The sequence below is a fragment of the Armigeres subalbatus genome, chromosome 2 (genome assembly GCF_024139115.2).
Source record: "Armigeres subalbatus isolate Guangzhou_Male chromosome 2, GZ_Asu_2, whole genome shotgun sequence".
NCBI classification, from domain to species: domain Eukaryota; kingdom Metazoa; phylum Arthropoda; class Insecta; order Diptera; family Culicidae; genus Armigeres; species Armigeres subalbatus.
The window spans coordinates 400,185,721-400,198,418 of record NC_085140.1 but is presented as its reverse complement, the minus strand read 5'-3'; the positions used below and the strand labels follow the sequence as shown (position 1 = coordinate 400,198,418).

Sequence of the window (12,698 nt, the reverse complement as noted above, 5' to 3'; positions counted from 1 at the left end):
GTCAATCACGGAGTAGCAATACGTGTACTGCCGTGAATCGCATATTTGTCCCATATGAATAGGAAACCCAGAAAAGATGGGACAGATATGCGATTCACGGCAGTGTAGTCAGTCAAAGCTAAGCTTCGAAGTAAAATGAGTAAGAATCAAAAATCAAATGGAAGCACCAAAAATAAATAGTCTTGTTCCATTCTATGCTACCTAAAAATTTCTTGTCATTCTCACAAAAAATATGAAAATTTCATATCAAAATCAAAAGACAACAAATTGTGGGTTTCGTAGCCGTGTGGTTAGCGACGCCAATCGTTTAGGCACATGTGCTATGGAGTGTGGGTTCGACTCCCGCCCCGGTTAGGAGGAAACTTTTCGTGATCGAAAAATTCTCCACTGGTCCACTGGGTGTTATGTGTCCTGTCCGTTGTCTCAGGCTAGGTGTTAAGTGCTCAGACTGTACGACCTCTGGTCTTAGACGGTGGTCCTGTCCATTTTTTTAAGTCGGAGAAGGAAGAAGATTTCGATTTACGGTAGGACGGGGCAATATTAGCACTCTAAGGATGATACTTAATACCTTCTCAGCAAGCATGCTTCTCTATATAAAAATACGACAATTCATTTTTGTTGCATCTCATCTAACACCTAGACTAGAATGCGAATTAAAAAAAAGATAATCCCGATGAATGTGACCTAACTAAAACTCTGTTTTTCACTGGTTTAAATTACTACGGTGACCGTGTAAGGATATTGTAGATGACGACGATGAAACGGTCGCTCTGGGCCTTAGCTCAACTCAAAGTACTAAGCTACAAATACCAACCCGATTCTGGAAGACCACCAGATGGCGCGCAACCTTAAGGCGAAACCAAGAAATTTCGCTAAATCCGTCAGCGAACTGCAAGAACAAAATGTATGAGAAACGTCCGAACAATGATTAGTATTCGAGCCTGATTGATGGTTAACTGTATGTGGCAGTGAACACCCGACACAGTCGAATGCCGTATTCGTGGTTCGGTCATGGATGTTTTCGGATTGGAAACTTTGTTGACACCCTGGGCATAGTGTATCCATTGTACTTGTCTTGCCATACAAGATCCATACTCATTCAATGGCAGGTATAGAAAAGTTTTCACGTAAGACCTGAGGAAATCCTGTGTTGAACTTAATCCTAATAAAAAAACACATTAATAAATTAAAAAAAAACCTGAGTAAATGTTAATAGAATACTAAGTTGAAAAGAAGGTCAAGTTCCATTTGGAATGCAGAGCCATAGAAGAAGTAGAATTTAGAGTGGCAATAAATTTAACTGTCTGGCCACAAAGTCTTTTAGTCCGACTTTCAGCCATATCCCATAAATATATGATATTTTTTAATTTGTCAATAAAGTTTCATAATTTTTCGTATTCATGTTTACGAACAATCGATACTACACGACCCACGCACGCTAACGAAAAAAAGGACATCGATATACACTGGAAACAACGAAGTTACTATAATTGTACACCGAACAAAGCAAACGAACTTGGGCAATGGCACGGATAAAGATAAACACCTAACATGGACCCACCACGGATTAAAAGATATTGACCAGGCACGGAACCACGGACTAGTTGAAAATGACAGTGACTGACAGCGAAGGTTGAGCCTAGGGTGGTCTAATCGGTAGTACCGAAACCGGTTATACCGGTATTACCGGCCAATTTTGGGTACCGAAAATACCGGTATTAGAGACGGAAAATACCGGTATTTTCGGTATTGAAAATTTTGCTGGCAGTATAAAAAATCTGACTTTTTCTTCAATGAACATTGTTGATATCGTCCAGAATTTTCCCGCAATGTATGAAATTTTGAAAACGGTATGAGAAGTAATAGTTATTTTCCGTAGATCACCGTAGATCTAAACGATTTTCTGCAAAAATATGTCCTTTCTGAATTCGGAAAAGAATTTGAATTAGTGGCTGATACCAAGGCACGCTGAAATCATTCAAGCCCTCAAACATGTTCCATCTGTTGTGGAACTACTGCTCTGTGAGTTCTGCACTCTATATGAAGGCGATGTGGCGTTCCAATTTACGTTGGAACTATTATCAAATCAAGCCACATATATTTCCGCTAATATTTCGATGCTTTTAAGGAATGAATCCAAGAGAGAAGATCCAAATACGCCGATCTTTTTGCTTTTTTGAATAATTCTGCCGTGAAGCAATTAATCAGACACGATTTTGGCATTTTCTTCAAGGCATCCAGAGCTACTTAGATTAAGCATGCGTATGGGATCATGAAGCGTCTAATCATTCCTGATGCGATCGTTGAAACTGAGAAAACGATAATATATGACGATCGGTACGCATATTTTTCTGGTTTTTCGGTTAAAGAACAACTTGTGATGAGACTGTAGCAAAGCAAAACATTTGCGTTGCTGGTGACAAATACGTTGGCGCCAGAATCCGAACATGCAATCCGTAAGGAACTTTCCTACTATGAATCGGAAGGGATTACGGGCAAGTATTTGACACTGATTTTCGACGGTCTTGGAATCATTCGTCCTACTTCGGTTGCACCACCAGAAAGGGCATTCTCAGTAGTTGGCAATATTGTTAACAAAATCCAATGCGGATTGGGAGATGAGTCGCTCAGTATGTGAACCGGTGCCAGCGAAAGTGGTACATGTTACATTGAGTAAATTTTTCAGGAGACGCATTTTCACAAAAACATCGATTAATAAATTCATATTTGCATTTTTTTGCAACTAAACTATACCAACATGTTATGACTGCTGTGCCTAAAGATAGTAGTGAAAAATAAGCGAATTTTATGACAAATTTCAAGTTTATTGGAACAAACTGCACATGTACCACTATTAATGGAAACAAAAGGAAACAGAAACCGAAAAACGTTGACAGTGAAAATGGTACATGTACATTTTTAAAATCATTCTAAACGGCAGAAAACTATATTGAAATTCAAAATGGGATTAAAATCTGTTGGGAAAACAGTCATGTTGCCGAATTTTCTTTTAAATAAGCTGATTTTAGTGGGTGGAACTGTACATGTACCACTTTTTCTGGCAACGAAATGGCCATTGTGATATATACCAGAAAATAAAATGTGCACATCTTCAGATTCAGTTGCCAAAAATCACTTTTTCGATATTACCTTACTAGATCTTTGCATAAAGAAGCCGTTGGTGTAAACAAATCAAAATTGACAAAAATGGTTTATGTACCACTTTTGCTGGCACCGGTTCATGTAATGTCTACTTAAGTTTCGCTTTTCCCAGCTCAACAAGCAATGATTTTAACATTTGAAGTTTGTCAACAAATATTGTTTTTCATCCAGAAATCAAAAGTCTTTCTTTTACTACCTGAAATTTTCACAAAAACGGTATTCTACCGGTATTACCGGTATTGACTCCATCAAATACCGAAAACCGGAATTTGACAAAAATGGTCAATACCGACCACCCTAGTTGAGCCCTTCTGGCTCCTCCTTTTTTTTCTCTCCTTTTCCAGCGGTGAACCAGCCAAGGGCTGAAAGCCTTTTTAATAAAGAAGAAAAAACGATCGATACTTCCGAACGAATGCGATTCGTTCGAACTGTTTCTCCATTTGGTTTTGCTGGCGTAAACGAGAATGCGCTTCAACTTTCGTTCGAAAGTGCGTTCGTACGTAAACAAGAATATGGGTGCATATTTATTCAAATCATTTTTCTATTTTTGGTTTTGCTGGGTTTTACGAGAATTGCGCATCAAATTTCGTCAGAAAAATTATTCGAACGTGTACAAGAATATGAGTGAATATCAAAGCTATATAATCGAATAGAAAATGCTCCAAATATGAAGCACTGTGAAAAACGCATCAAAATTCGATTCTGAAATGAAAACACACTTATTTGAAAATGTTAATTTTCATCAGTAAATTTGAAATTAAGAAAAAAAAAGTTTTGACGCACTCTAAATTGTTGTTAGCGCACCATTTATCTATATTACAACACTTTTTTTTGAATAAAAGAATTCAATAGTGTTTCATATTGCCCCGTACATTATTTAAACTTTCGTGCGACAAATTGATTTTGTTCAAAAACTTCCAAAAACACAAACAGCGCACATCAACAAATGAGAGAGACAGTACATGTTACATAACAATTGAAAGGATGTTGAACAAAATCTCATGGAATTTCAGTTATCTTAAAGAATCTCTCTAATTCATAGACATTATATGTTTATTAGGAGCTAATTCATTTAAAGTACATTTTTCTTGGTATTCTTTAATGCTACCTGTAGATAGAGTCCAGCTACCAGGTATTTCTACGTTTCCCAACTATTGCTATCCTGTTGCTCTAACGAAGACTACTGTTTGGAATATTGCATACAAATTGTCTAAACCTAAACTACTCCTGCTTATTCAATGGATACTCTTTAGACACAGATTTATTCTACGAGACTTGTCTTAGTAATATTTAAAATTTTAATCTACTATCAATCTGTAATATCTTTCTAATTTAGTGCTGGATTTTATCTATTTTCATTCGTCTGAATGTATGATAGAAATTATTTACGTCTCGTACGTATTTTACGCAAAAGGAAAACAAATTTTCAATGGAACGCTTCACGTATTTTGTATATAACTTATAATAACTCGATGTTTCAAACAAAGTCTCAATGGAGGGCATCATCATTGTGTATACTGCCTTACAGATAACGATCAGAATGCAACCAAAGCATTTCTACTGCAGTAGTAGTAGAATGGAGCGTTGAATGTGCTTCGGAATTTGACGAAACTCATCGTAACCTTCTCGGAAAAACCGATTCATCGTATAGATAACCATTTGCTATCATTCACATTCCACCGGTTTTGGCCCCCGTCCGGAGGCAATCTTGCACACTTCGCCGAAGAGATCCTTCAGAATGGAAGCTTGCCGGCCCTGCTGGCCATCCAGGGTGATTGTGGGAATGAATGTGACCGGTGGGCGCAACGCGTGGGTTGCTTCCCCGTGCAACTTGAGCAGTTCCGCTCCGTGCGGGCTGTCGTAGCATTTCTGAATCGACTCGATTTCCACACCGTACTCCTTGGCACAACGGTAGAATGCTTCCTTTGGCATCATGTTGTCCCGGATCATGCAGGCCACTATGTCTAGGCGTGTTTTGGCATCATGAACTGCTTCCACGACACACGCATGGATTATGTTGGCGTCACATTCTATCGGTCCGTGTTGGCAGTCAAAAGCTAACGATCCGTCAGGTTTGGTGCTGGTCTGGGGATAGATAATTGAAAGCATTCAATATATTAACGTCGATCTGAATCTTCATATTAACATATTATTCAATAATTTTATCAATGAACACATTTGCTCACTCGCCATAATCATAGTTTGCAGAAATCACTCTCGAACAACGATGAAAGAGAGACATAAAACCTCTTCGAATCATAACAAGCCATGAAAACAAAACTATCGCACTTGTATAATACCAGGTGGGTGGCACGCCGCCATGTTTTTGCAGCCAACATCTCAGTGTAAAATTAATGATAGTATGTGTTTTGTTTACAAGCATCACATTTGATTCTCATTAGGATACAGAACTGTCAGTGGGATACGGTCGCGTAATGTTGGCTGCAAAACAAACCTATTGTGAGATAGGGATGCCACCGGGCAGTATAATACATGTTGAAAAAAAAAACTGTTTCGGATAGGCGGCCCCCACCAAGGGGGTTTGATAAAACACGTTTTTCTGGCTCATTTTATGTTGGGGACCATATTTTTTTGCACAGCTGTGTAATGCATCATCCGAACCGGTGCCCCCCGCAAATGGGGCTTATTTAAAGCAATTTATCATGGGTTGTAGCCCCCGAATTAGTTCATTTTCGTAACAGCTACCAAAATCTGGTAATCTGGTAATCACACCGTTTAGCCGGGCGGGGACCGGACCCAGCACCACCACCCCCCGGGAAGGGGGCAACTGACGACTGGGCCCGGCTGGATCCCGCACCCGCGGCGCAACCATTGTGTACGGGCGCACGTTCGGACCGCACGCCACGTGGACGCACCGCCCGCCAAACCACGGCCCGGACGCGATGACCGCAGGCTCGGTCTTCTGCATTATGGCCAGGAATGACGACATGACTGAACGCTGAACAAGAAACCGTAAACCGTAACAGCTACCAAAAAACGTAAAAACGTAAATATCGTACCTATCGAGAGTTTATACAGACATGATAAGTGAGAGAGTTGTCATAATACAAATCCAAATACCTACTATACCATTTTTTAAACTTTTTTTTCTGTGATTTTTTTAAATTTTAATTATAAGTTTATCACTTCATTTATTTTTAACACGTTGTAACTTTTGTAGATTACGTATTACAATCTCAACAAAAAAGTCTTATTCTGTGTCTCCTACTTAACTCGACTTTATGAAAACCGAAGTATCTATATAAGTTACAAATTGGGGCACTCCATGTTTTATTTGCAAACGTGAGCAAAGTATGTCGTAACTTTTTTTTTTTTTTTTGTCTTTATTTAGGAGACTTTCAGCCCGAGGCTGGCTCATCTCCGAATGTCGTAACTGTTGTGGTCAAATTGATGATAAATCTAGACATAAGTACCGTGCAAAGCTAAACATTGAGTTTCATTTTGCTGAGTTCGTTATGGTTTTTTAAGAATGAAATTTTTAAGAATGTAGACGCTCAAATTGATTCCAATTTTGTCATATAGTTACTAAGTTACTACCCGTATGTTTTGTGCACGATGTTTTTTTATACTAAAATATTTACTATCATAGCTACTCTAATATGCATTAATTACAAGTGCTATGCACTAACCAGGTGTGCAAATTCCGAATAAATTACACACGTCCATCCCGGCTTGCTTACGTTCTATTAAAATACTCACCGATGCTTTCCCGTACGGTACGAATTGTATCTCAAATAGATGCGGCGCTCTGACGAAAGCTGGTTGAAGCTGTTTGATAATGAAATTTTTCGAATCTGGACAAAGTGACTCGTAGAAAACCATTACATAGACGGGTGCATCCGCAGGTCGGGCTAAGGAGTCATCCTATAATTAATTAACTTTCAAATAGTGCTCTCCAGGTCCAATTATTAATTCAACTTACCTGAACTTGGTTCGATTCTGGTGCATTGGTGAAGCTTTTATACAGCAATATCACTACCACAACGAATACAATCAGGTAGATGATTCGCATCAAGCGTTTTTGGTACATTTTTTTGCGGTCTGGCTATTCTTTTTGACTGGAGCTTATCGGGACTTGATTTCTGATTACACAGCTATAAGACGCTGGTTAATGAATTGTGGAATATCTGTAAGCCAATCGTGTTTGTTCTTTTTCTGATTACAACCACATTTTTCTTTGCCCAGGTGGAAACTTGAGCTGATTTTTATTGCCTATTTGCAATAAAAAATTTCGGTAGAATGGAAACAATATATCATTACTCTTTTTGATATGATTGGTCCGAATTTGAACCTGAGTAAAATTTCACTTTTTTGCAACTAGATGAAAAAAATAACTCAAGCATTGAAAGTTTAATCGCAATTTTAGATTTGTTAGTAACATATATTTAAACGATTCACTAATTGATTTCACTGCAATCCTAAGACGTGAGCAAAATACAGAGCACGAACAATGGATAGGTAGTTGCCACACAATTGTACAGAAGGATTATAGAAGAATCGTATGCACCAAATGTATATCTACAACTATTGGTGATATTAGTTTGGCTGCACACCTCAGCTTCATAGATACTACACTACCGAGCCGAGGGTATCCTTATCACTGACTACACCATTAAAAGAGCTGATTGCGGAGTGGGATGTGTCATTTGCTTTGACGTTGGTTAGTTTGTTTTGCTTTTATTTTTTAACAGCGGTACCGATACGACCAAACCAAAGATCGAGCGACTCCGAGTAAAGGCCGTTCCTCAATGGTAAGCAGCGCGTTTGACACGCCGCTGGGCTCACTATTCCGGCTGGGCCATAAGATGATTAAAAGGTTCCCCCAAACACACGCGACGGTACTATCGCCGTCACTTGGCGATTTCGATTCTGTCGTTGTTGGTATTGAAGCGTAAATGGAGCATTACATTCAGCGACACTATGATAGAGCCGCAGCGATCAGTTGTCGCCGTCGCGGCGATAAAATCGCTTAGGTTTGTATCAATTTTATTAATCTATTCTCAGCGGTTGTGTGCGCACTATGGGCCAGACACATTTTATTTGAATTTCTGGATGATTGGAACCAGGCAAAGATAACCATGGAAGGAACAAGATGATCAATTTTAATACTTTCCAATACACGTTTCCAATGTGTTAGTTTTGTGTTTTTTTTTCCTTTTTTGCCTTTCTCGTATACAAAGTATATGATCGCTCCAAAAACGAACTTTTTATAGGAGTCCCAGAGACCCATAGTGTTATATAGTAGACCTCTTCATGTTTTCAAAAAGTATCAAAAATTCAACCGGTCAGCCCAGAATCACAATTCATATGCTATAATAAGCCTTCTTAACAAATTTTCAGCTAATTCGGATAAAATTTCGATTTCGATTTAGTGTTTTTGAGCTATTTTCAATTTTCAAAAAAATCTAACAGGATATATAAACGCCGGAAACTATCGCAACTGCCTTTAAACGAAAGCTCTTGGTGTCCTCTAGAAGTCTTGTGAACATTGCAAATCGTTCCGTTTACGTTTTGACCATGTTAAAGTGATTTTCAAGCTTTTAAGTGCATAAAAACACTGTTTCTCCTAAAAGTAGTTGCTCTACAAAATTCCTAAATTATTTAAAAATCTTTGCTAATTTATTTAATTATTATTCATCTTTTTACCTGGACATTTGAGTAATATAATTGCCAATGTGCGACTTACCGTTAAATTTTAAAAAATCAGAAGCTGAACCTTTGTCATACATTTGCACGTTAGGATTTCTTCAAACAAATTGAATTTAATTTAAAAAAAAAAGTAGAACAACGACTAGAAGAACCCGTGTTTCTATGTACTAAAAGCTTGAAAATCTCTTTAACATAGTCAAAACGTAAACGGAACGAATCGCAATGTTCACAAAACTTGTAGAGCACACCAAAAGCTTCCGTTTAAAGGCTGTTGCAATAGTTTCCGGCGTTTATATGTCCTGTTAGATTTTTTTTTAAATTTAAAATAACTTAAAAACACTAAATTTACTTGAGCCACCTCGAAATTTTATCCGAATTAGTTGAATTTTTTTTACAGAAGGCTTATTTTAGCATATGAATTGTGTTTCTGAACTGACCGGTTGAATTTTTGATACTTTTTGAAAACATGAAGAGGTCTATTATATACCGATCGACTCAGCTCGACGAATTGAGGTGATGTCTTTTTTTTTCTTCCTGAGCAATGAAGGGGGAATCTGCTCAACAGACAAACGAGGGAGGCAGGACTACATCCACGACCCGCTAAACCGTTTCCATTGCCGCCAAGCTCATAGTCCCTTCGGTACAACCAGAAAGTAATGCTTCAAAGGGGGGGGGGCAGTGCACAAAGCACCCTCGAGGTTAGCTGCGTGTCATTGCAGCATCGAACATCGTGACTCGCTTTTTCAGAAGAACACCATGGTATCGTGCCAGCGCATTGCCGGCCTTCCAGGTAGCCTTACCACGCCCTATGTCCTCGGAAGGTGGGAAGGGTCGACTTCGCGCCTGCTTTCCTCTGCACGACTGGTATCAAGAATGATTATGCCGCGTGCACCCCAAATTGACCTCTCTGCGATAGGGTCTATTCGCCAACACAGAGAGGGACTTGCTGACGCGGTGCCTACGCCTGCCCCAGCCTTGACGAGAACCTCTTTCCGTCCTCGAGCTCGGAACCCGCCCGGTTGACCGACGCCGCGAAAGCGACGATACCATGTTGTTCTTCGCGCGGCCACTTGTTCGATAAAAGGATCGAATTCGAGCACAGGGCATGACCACCGGTATGACCCACGAAGCCGACTCCGAACCCTTGGACCACCTCTTATTTGCGCCTGAACAAGCCGTCCTTGAGTCCACGCGCCACCATCTGTGTAGCTCCGAGACGATTTGGGCGATAGCCGATAAAACGGCGTTCCAGCCAACTTCATCCTTACACATCCTCCGAACTAGGTTGTCCGGGGTAGTGTCCAGATCAAATGTGGCATGCATGTGGTCACGCATTGCGCGAAAACGTGGGCACACGAACAACACGTGTTCCGCCGTTTCCTTTAAACCTGCGCACACCGGACACTCGGGCGAGTCCGAGCAAGCCAGCTGCGTTACCTGCACTGTGATTTTGCAGCACGCTTAAACGCCGGGCACATCGTACCCCCCATGGGGTGCTTGCTGTTCACAGCTTTGCTGGAACAAATCAAACAATTGGGAGGGTTCATGCAGCATTGTGCCTTATGTCTCTCCAATCCGCAGCGTCGGCAGAGATTGCTTCTGTCAGTGCCTTTGCAGTCCCATTGCTTGTGCCCCGGTTCCAGGCACTTGAAGCAAACTTCGGGTTGCTCGTATATGCCCACAGGGCACACCGACCATCCCACCTTGACGCTCCCTAATTTGACTACCTTGGAGGCGTCCGCTGCAGATAGTTGAACCAATGCTACCTGCGCCACTGCCGGACCTTTCCGTAGCCGAACGACTGCGGTGGGCGTCTCCACTTCACTCTGTCGCCGCAGTGCCGTAACGAGCTCTTCGACTTTGGTGATCTCGTCCAGGTCTTTAACCCTTAGATTCACCTCCGTCGTGAGTGCCCTCACCTTGACCGTCTCGCCTAGGACTTCATCCGCCAACTTCTTGTAGGCGGCGCCCTTTTGCGAGACGCCCCGCTTCATCTCGAGGAGCATCTCGACCATCCGGGTACGTCTTATTCGACGTACGTCGGCGCCGATTTCACCGAGTTTGACGTCACTCCTAATCGCCTTCAAGACGTCCGAGTACTAAGCCTCGTCCGTTTTGATGACTAGGGCATCGCCCCTGGAGCGATGGGCCTTCTTTTCGGCCCTTGACGTCTTCGGTTTCCTCTTGTTCTTGACCAGGGTCCAGGAGGCGTCATCCCACTCTATTTCCCTGTTCTGGTGCGACTTAGAGCTCTCAGCCTGCCGTAACCTCTTACCACCTTCTTTCCTGGGTGGATGCAGGTTCTTCCTCCCCCGGTTTTGGAGGTACCTGGCCGGGGTTCAGCTTCCCAGCCCCACTAGCCTTGTTCGGGGTAGTAACCCTCCGCGTTATGTAGCGGCCCCCAGGAAGCTCATCCCCTGGAGACTGTCTCCCCCGTTTTTGTGTTTGCTCCGTTGGTGCAGTCACCCCCGACTTTGGCACCACCGTCTTCGCTGGCACACCCTCGGTCGATTCGACCGCGAATCCTTGGGCCTCAGTCTGGGTAGACCTCGACTCCACGGATTTCACGGGTTTACACTTGGCCGTCCCGACCGCCCTCTCCAGCTTGGCGTCCAACATCGACTTCCGAAGGTTCAGCAAGCTCCTCTTGAGGTCCTTACTGATATTATGCTTCGATGACGCAAAGTCGATGATGGCGTCCAGCTGTTCCGTCGCCACCTCGAAGCCCGAAAGCCCATCGCGTTTGCGGTTCATCGCTCCCACAAGCCATTCATTTCATTTATTCAGACTAAGGCCGAAGTGGCCTGTGCGGTATATAAGTGTCTTCTCCATTCGGCTCGGTCCATGGCTACACGTCGCCAACCACGCAGTCTACGGAGGGTCCGCTAGTCATCTTCCACCTGATCGATCCACCTTGTCCGCTGTGCACCTCGCCTTCTTGTGCCCGTCGGATCGTTGTCGAGAACCATTTTCACCGGGTTACTGTCCGACATTCTGGCTACGTGCCCGGCCCACCGCAGTCGTCCGATTTTCGCGGTGTGAACGATGGATGGTTCTCCCAACAGCTGATGCAACCCACAAGCCATGGGCCGTCCATAACCTCTACCGGCGTAGCCGAGGAGAAGGTTAAGTGACGCACGCTGGCGCTGCGTACCGAGCTGCCGACTATTGCCTCCTAGGCGGAGACCTGAACAACCCACCTCTTGCGAAGGGGTTGTCGCCTACACTACTACCACTTATTGAAGAATTGACTTGGTTTTCCATTTTGGTCCCACGAGTTGCTCGGGAAAAGAGGTCCACCACGCCAGAGCCCAGCATGACGCGGTAAGGGACAATTACTGTGGAGGGTGCCCAGGTACCCCACAGGCTTCGTTAAAGGCCTAGCTCATTATTTCACCCCCTGGCCATGCATCCCCTCGGCACGGGTCGCTTAACGCCTTGGGATTAGGGGTTAGGGACGATGGTCCCTTTGGTCGCACCCACTCACTCTATCTGATGTCAGAAGGACAACAGTGCCCAGGCTGCACTACCAGCTAAGTACAAAACCCATAGCTGGCGGTCGATTGTCATCGGAAGACCCGTGGAAGCGTGAGATTGGAACTTGTGAGGACCAGAGCTGTGTAGGTCGCATCTTCCCAGATGTCAACTCACCATTTCGCAGCCCAGTACTTGTGTGTGTGTGCATATGTGTGTGTGTATGTGTATGCCAGAATGTCACAGTAATCCGGTGAAAATGGTTCTCGACAACGCACTATGGTCCAGGATACAGATTTACGCGGAAAGATGAATTTTACGCCAAAACTATATTTTTTAGAAAAAACTGTTGTTCTACAAAATTGTTCGAAATATTAAGGCCATCATTATGG

General features: G+C 42.6%; 1 protein-coding gene across 1 annotated transcript; it reads right to left on the bottom strand.

Moving 5' to 3' along the window:
- Window positions 1-4,197: 4,197 nt before the first annotated feature.
- On the bottom strand, window positions 4,198-7,804 carry LOC134213275 (GILT-like protein 1). Its single transcript, XM_062692170.1, has 3 exons — window positions 7,106-7,804; window positions 6,883-7,047; window positions 4,198-5,247 (listed from the first exon to the last, which is right to left on the bottom strand). The coding sequence occupies exons 1-3, from the start codon at window positions 7,211-7,213 to the stop codon at window positions 4,828-4,830; spliced, it is 693 nt and encodes a 230-aa protein (XP_062548154.1). The 5' UTR covers window positions 7,214-7,804; the 3' UTR covers window positions 4,198-4,827.
- Between the last annotated feature and the right edge of the window lie 4,894 nt (window positions 7,805-12,698).

Bases quoted from the DNA above. Each gene is read 5' to 3' on its own strand.
- LOC134213275 (XM_062692170.1), bottom strand. From the start codon at position 7,213: ATGTACCAAAAACGCTTGATGCGAATCATCTACCTGATTGTATTCGTT. The intron at 7,048-7,105 runs GTAAGTTGAATT...AATTAATTATAG, and splicing joins CAGAATCGAACCAAGTTCAG to GATGACTCCTTAGCCCGACC. The intron at 5,248-6,882 runs GTGAGTATTTTA...ATCTATCCCCAG, and splicing joins TACCGTACGGGAAAGCATCG to ACCAGCACCAAACCTGACGG.